Source organism: Schistocerca serialis, chromosome 9, assembly GCF_023864345.2.
Source record: "Schistocerca serialis cubense isolate TAMUIC-IGC-003099 chromosome 9, iqSchSeri2.2, whole genome shotgun sequence".
NCBI lineage: Eukaryota > Metazoa > Arthropoda > Insecta > Orthoptera > Acrididae > Schistocerca > Schistocerca serialis.
The window spans coordinates 487,362,049-487,369,237 of record NC_064646.1 but is presented as its reverse complement, the minus strand read 5'-3'; the positions used below and the strand labels follow the sequence as shown (position 1 = coordinate 487,369,237).

The 7,189-nt window shown below is 35.5% G+C and overlaps 1 protein-coding gene across 2 annotated transcripts in view; it reads left to right on the top strand.

The window, feature by feature from the left end:
- The first annotated feature begins 1,054 nt into the window (after window positions 1–1,054).
- Window positions 1,055–7,189, top strand: part of LOC126419119 (protein transport protein Sec24A) — a 147,758-nt gene continuing 141,623 nt past the window's right edge. Inside the window, exons 1-3 of one of the 2 annotated variants that reach the window (XM_050086217.1) lie at window positions 1,055–1,175; window positions 1,652–1,733; window positions 1,812–1,985. In XM_050086217.1, the coding sequence (XP_049942174.1) occupies window positions 1,688–1,733; window positions 1,812–1,985 (220 nt within the window). In that variant the 5' untranslated portion in view covers window positions 1,055–1,175; window positions 1,652–1,687. Of the gene's footprint in view, window positions 1,176–1,318; window positions 1,447–1,651; window positions 1,734–1,811; window positions 1,986–7,189 lie in introns of those variants that run through there. The other variant, XM_050086218.1, reaches the window with a different exon arrangement.

Here is a 7,189-nt window from a genome sequence, read left to right as displayed (position 1 = left end):
ATTTGTGTTATATATGTTTAATATGTATTTTTGTACTGACTTAACCCATGTAATATGTATTTTTGTTTTCACTTATCCCATATCAATTGTACAAGCTATGTGTCTGATTTTATCCATGGGACAAATAATGATAAATAAATGCAATCTTCCAGCAGCCACAAAAGTCTTATGATCTGGGGTAATTACAACAGACAACATGCACAATTAACCTTCCAATACAAAAAGAACTTAATTAAATCTTGAGGGCCTAATTTTGAAAGTCTGTACATTTGTTTAAAATTCAATTTATAAAAATTCAGGTACAAAAATCACTGAAAGGCTTCACAATGCACAACAAGACAAAGGTTTCAAACACTGCTGTTCTATCTCAACATGAACATCCATATCAACCAATTCAGCAAATACAACAGAATCTTTATTACCCTTCCTGCACGTCCGAATCAGAGTTGTACATAACATGGGCTGAGGCATAATAACTAAGGGTTGGAACGACTACTCACAACTCTTTAACCTTCAGCATTGTTTTTATGTTTACTGTTCCCTGATCCGACAACCTCATGTTTCAATTAACTCTGTCAGCGCTTTGTATTGAGGCCTACGTATACGTTTATAGGCTACCATAATTGTGTCTGCAATCTTTTTATTCAACAGGCGATTCACTTCTTAACGTTTATTGTGAATATGATTTCCGCAACGTGGAATTAAATGACAGAATCAAAAAACCAACGTAAAACCTTGATGGAAGTTTATGACTGAACTCCCGACCAAATAGAATGAGGTAGTAATATCAAATCGTACTTAATGGGTTAACCAGAAGTAGTGCACGGCCTACTTCTTCTCGTACACAGAGTTAGATTACTACAGACTACTTTGAAAATTTCTAGTCTGCCACGTTTACATAGGCTACTGAACTGGAACTACTTCACGACAAGAAAAATATTGTACACCTGTCAAACTTCCGGACACACTCATGCATTCCCCTTCGTCTTTCAGAAACAAATGCTACCCTCGATCAAAGATATCGTGCCGAAATGCATTCTGGTAGTGCTGCCACGTAATTTGTGACGTGTAGTTACTTCCGTTGATAACAAGTCAAGATCATATGTGAAGCTATGTGATAAAACATGACTTTCAAATTGGCGTTAGGATTAAAATTGTGATTGCAGAGGTGGTCGGTGTGTATATTTTCTGCCCGTTGTGTAGCCATTTCGATAGAAGTCGGTTCTATTCTTACATTTAATCCGCATGTTGTAGGAGTTGGCCGGTTTGATGAGATTGCAGATCGTGGTAGCTTTCATTTCGTCTGTCAGTGTAGGAATTGTAATCTTACTGCTGTGTATTACTGTAGCAGAAAACACAAGATAACACATTATTCGTTGCGTAGGATTGCTTGCTATTGTTCCTAATACTGTGATTTAGTTTCATGACATGACATACTTATTCAAGGTTATTTTTTTCATTGGTAATGTAGTGTTTCGTATATAGTGATTTAGCGTTTCTGCTACTTACAGGAGGATTATTGTTGTTTATCAGAGTTAAACACATTTTCACTATGTAATCTTTGAACTAAGTGTGTTTCATGCGCTGTGTAGTAGTGTAATTATTGGCTTTAAAGCTATAGTAGTATCAGCTTATGTAATTCCCTTTTCAGTACTGCAGTTGAACAAGTTCAAGTAGCAAAATAACAATGTCTCAACAAACAGGGTATACGGATACTACACCTGTCATTCCAGGTCAGTGTTTGTCTCGTAATGTTCTCGTCGATTCACTTTAGGGCGTGTATTTTTGAGTAATGTAAACAGTAATTACAGGACTTGGTGCTTCACCAGTACCTACGCTAATACCAAATGGTCAACCTCCTCAATGGACAAAGCCACCAATTTCGTATTCTGCGAAACAGCAGAGACCACCAGTGAATGGGCAGCGGCCTCAAAGTTCAAGTAATCCATTTGCAGCTAATGGAACACAGACACCTCAAAACCCTGGTATGTTATTACTATACTAGATATTACATATTATGTTCTGCTTAGTTGTTTTTGTTGGGGTGCTTTCGTGACTGTCACAGAGCTAGAAATCAAAAGAGTAACTTCATCAGCCTGATTTTTAAAAAAATTCTATATTTCTTTCTACCCCTGACATTTTAATTATTTACAGTATGCATCACAGTTCTTAGTTTACTGCAATAGTGTGTGATTGACGTGGTTATGTGCATATAGGCCTACTGTGTTTCAAAGCCAGTGCAAGAAAGAGGGATGAAGGATGTGAGGTTTAGAGAATGGGCAGTCATGGAAAAGTTGCCGAGAAGCCAAGGTCAGAGGAGATTTAACAAACGGAATGGAAGGAACCAACTCGGAGTGCACAGATTTTGTTTGTTCATTTTTATTAAATTTCTGTGTTATGTAGATCCTAACACGAAGGTGAACATACACAGATGTGTAACTAGTAAAGCTATATACTAATAAAAAGACAGCTGTTTGAAACAAATTCTGTTCCCAGTGATTCATATCAGTAAACTACTCAAGCCCGTCAACTATTTGTGCTTACATAAGCTAGCAAAAAGACTATGACTTTAGGAGAAAAGTTGCCACTAATACCTCACATATACTTAAATGTTTGCAGTTATACCAAATAGATATTTATGGATTATTGCTAGCCTAATATTTAAATGTATTTGTATTGATTATCATTACCTGTGAAATTATTAGTGGAAATTTTCAGTAGTTTGCACCTAGGTAATCGTGTAAGTTGGAGACACAGCTACAAATTTCAGTGTTGGATCATTCCATGTCAAATCACCCAGGTCATGTCACCCACCATCTCAGATTTACATGAAATTTCATTTGTTTGCATACACTTCTAACCTAAGAACTTCTGGAACTTCCTTTTTGGTCTCAGACTAAAACTATTTTTTTAAGTATTGATTTTTTGGTATAGTGATGATCCGGTAATTTCGCTGTGCGAGAATGTCCATGCAAAGTTTTACATATTTATAGAAACTCTCATAACTCAGGCACATATTAAGCTTTTGATTTGGATTTTTTTTCAGAAGTTAAAAGAGGCACATTGTTAACAGAAACACACCTATTTAAACCATAAAGTTACAAAGAAAATTACAAAAACATATTAACATAGGTCACTTTCAAATTTCTAGAAGAATTACAAGGATGTTGAAAAACATTTACGTCACGGTTCTCCAAGCTGCTGGTGATCTAGTTTTGGTCTTAAATAGTTCCCAAGATTGTAGGCTTTCTAATAAAATGAAAATATTAACACAAATAAATCAAGACTTTATTTTGATGAAAAATGGGTCATTCCTAATGAGTGCATGTGGGTCCGATGCCCACTGCCTCAAATTTTCATGAAATATTTTTACTTATTACTTTTGTAATGGCAAAAAAAAAAATTCTTCTGTATATTTCACATAGTTTTTGAAGGAGATGTGGCAAAGTTTTCGAAAAGCTTACATTGTGTCAGAAGCTTCCATTTTGGATTGCCTTACTTTGGAAAAGAAACAGAGCTTAGCTAATTTTCAACAAATCACCAATATTTTTCCACATACCAGAAAAAATTTATCTTTATGGGAAAAAATAGTTAACTGTCTCGACTTCTGGTAATAAAGAAAATCAACTTAAATTCTTATGGCTCAAATAATAGACCAGTTCTTTTAACTGAAATTCAAATATGATGTTTAAAAAACTAAAAAACAGCATGGATTCTGACAAACATAGGATTTTCCTTTTCACTTTCAATTTATTGCGCATAATGTGTAATTTTACATGCATGTGCATTTTCAGCTAAGTGTGAAGTTTTTACAGTTACAATTTTTTACTTTACATTTTTCTTATTACATTATAATTCATGATAAATTCAAGTTATAAGAGCATTTTTGGATAAGCCATTACTTGAATTGCTTTTTAAAAGTATCCCCTGTCAATATCTTAACTTTGTTTGGTGGTGAGTTATTAAGAACAGCTTCTTTGACATAAGTGCTTTTCGCTGTTGAAGTTATTCTCATGTTAACCATATGAAAGTCTTTCCTATGTCTTGTTTCATAGTTGTGAATATCCATGTGTCTTTTTGTGATCTTAGTGTCTTCTCTCACTAGCATTATAGTTTCTAGTATATACATGGCATAAACTGTGAGAATATTGTGTCTAATGAATAGGGTTTTGCAAGACTTTCCTGGTTTTCCATTTGCTATGATCCTCAAGCCTCACTTCTGAAATATGAAAACTCTTTTCATATTAGTTTGGCATGTTCTACCCCACAGTACTATTCCATTAGATGAGAAATGATACACTAATCCATAATATGCAGTCCTTAAGGATTCAGAACTAAGATATGGAGATAATCTTCTTAAAACATATAGACCGGGTGTTATTTTTTTTACAGACATAATCATCTTGCTGCTTCCATGAAAGTTGATCATTATTGCATAAACCCAAGAATTTACAGTCTGTGCAGATTTTTGGTAGAATTTCACCGATCACAGTATTTTGTCTGTTTGGACCACATGGTTTAAAATGGATAATATTAGTTTTTTCTATGTTTACTTTTAGGTTTTCTCTTTCAAAGTGAGCTCTTGCCTTTTCAATAAAGTTACGTACCTCTTCAACTAGGGTCGGCTCACTGTCTGCACAGCAGACACCAGATGTATTGTCTGCATACATAGTGATCAATTACTTATTGTTAAGAGATCTTGGGGAATCATTTACATAGCATATGAATAGGAATAGGCATAAATGGAACCCTGAGGGACACCAAAGTGTATATTTCTTATACTTGACCTTCTCCTCGCCAATATTTCTCCATCAGAGGATATAATTTTCGTGCACTGCTGCCTACCCTTTAAATATGTTTTTAGCAATTGCATGAGTTTTCCAACTTTTCTCAATTTTTGATAGGAGCATGTCATGATGTACTCCATCGAAAGCCGTTGAGAGGTCCAGGAATACTCCTGTTGCTTAGGATGTTTCATTTATCATTTCAAGTACTTGATGGACAAATTGTACTGCTGCTGACGCAGTACTTCGATCTCTTCGGAAACCATGCTGGAAATCATCTAGTATGTCAGCATTGTCTTAATGTTCCAGGATTTTTTAAATATTATTTTCTATATCAGTTTGTTGAAAGTTGAGATTAGGGCAATGGGTCTGTAGTTCTGTATGTGTTTCATTTCACCCTTTTTGTGTATTGGTTTAACTACACCTAGTTTCAACTTGTCGGTGATCAGTGTCCTTGAGAACACATTTCATTAGATGAATTAGTGGTTTCATTAGTTCGTGTTTGCATTACTTCAATAGATATGGAGAAATTTCATCTAATCCTGCAGATTTTTCATTTTGGCGGCTATCAATAAGCTGCAGTATGTCCTATGTGCTTATTGCGAGTAGTTTACTGCAGTTCTGTTTGTTACTGGACTCAATTGTGTGCTGTATATCATGTTTCATAGATACATTATTTTCGACAGTATGTATGATATAATTATTAAAAATATTCCTAACTATAAGGGGATCAGAGATATCATTATTCACAGTTAATTAATAATGTACAATTTTAGTTTCCGTTTCATTGTTTCTGATTTTATTTAAACTGAACGGTAGGGCTTTGAAATATTATCTGAACCTCCTATCTGTTGGCTGATTCTTTCTGCTTTTAAATCTCCTGTCTTCTTTGTTCTACTTATATTTGTACTGCTTGTAGAGTTCTTTATGTAACTCTGAGTTAGTCAGTCTGTGTAGGCTATACATGTTTTCCATTTTTTCTTTCAGATGTTTTGTTTAAAATGTAATGGCGCAGGTTTTGATTTTAAAGGTTAATTTTTTTGTGGAAACGCACTTTTTTAAATGACATGGCTCTATTTAAGTGCTCAGTCAAAATTTTTGTGAACATGTTCCATTTGTTGTTGACCCCAATGGTAGTAATAACTGATTCCCATAATTCCTGGCTTAAAGTATGTCTTAGTGTGCCCGCCACGCTAGCTGCATGGTCTAACACGCTGCTTCCTGAGCGGGAAGGCATGCTGGTCCCCAGCTCAAATCCGCCCGGTGGATTAATGTCGAGATCTGGTGCCAGCCAGTCCGCGGATGATTTTTTAAGGCAGTTTTCAATCTGCCTCGGTGAATGCAGGCTGGTTCCCCTTCTTCTATCTCAGTTACACTATGTCGGTGACTGCTGCACAAACTATGTCACCACATACATGTACACCATAATTACTCTACCATGCAAACATTTGGGGTTACATTCATCTGGTATGAGACGTTCCTGGGGGAGGGGGAGGGGGTTTGTCAGCTGGGGGCTGAACCACACAATAACCCTGGGTTCGGTGTGCAACAGTGACAGGGTGGGTGGACTGCTGTGGCCTGTTATGGGGTTGTGAACCGCTGAGGGCCAAGGCGGGATGAAGCGTCTTCATCGTTTCTAGGCCCCCAGTTTGCATACACAATACACACGATGTCTTAGTGTTGCAGTGTTGTTTGCAAATAGTATTTGCCTGTGCTCATATATTTTTGTTGGTTTGAATTTAATATTACATTTTAGCACTAGTGTTTGGCCTAAACGGTTTGAGAGGTGACAATTTAAGTCTGTTGAGATGATGTGGCCATAATTTGTGATAGCATGATCATTTGAACTACTGTGTGTGTTAGCGATACTAGTCCAAGAAGATCTTTAGCCCCATAAGAAAGGATACATAGCCCATATCAATTCAAGCAGGCTAGGAAGAGAATCTTACCTTCATAGTCTTGGATCTTATTGAATTTAGCATATGTTAGAATGAAGGACTAAGTAAGGAACATACTTTTTTTTTGTTTTCTCCCAAAAAGTTTCTGCTTAACAGCCCTCCAAAGATGACACTGCACATATAATTTTGAAGGTGCAAATTTTGAAATAATTGTAAAATGTTGTATCTCTATAACAGTTCTAGACATTTTTTTTTTTATTTATTTATTTTGAAGATAATTGCTTTATGATTTGGACTTATCTGTCAAAGTTCTTGTACTATAGCATTCTGAAACTTTTTTATAATTCATAGAAAAATGTTTTTTTCAGAAACGAAAATTGATAAATTTTGATAAATTTTTTTCTGTTGGTTAGTACCATATAGTTCTACATTCCATGAAAAAGAGAGCTTCCACTTTTAAGTTGAACAGGTTCTGTAAACAATTGGAATTTTTGCCATACATAAAAC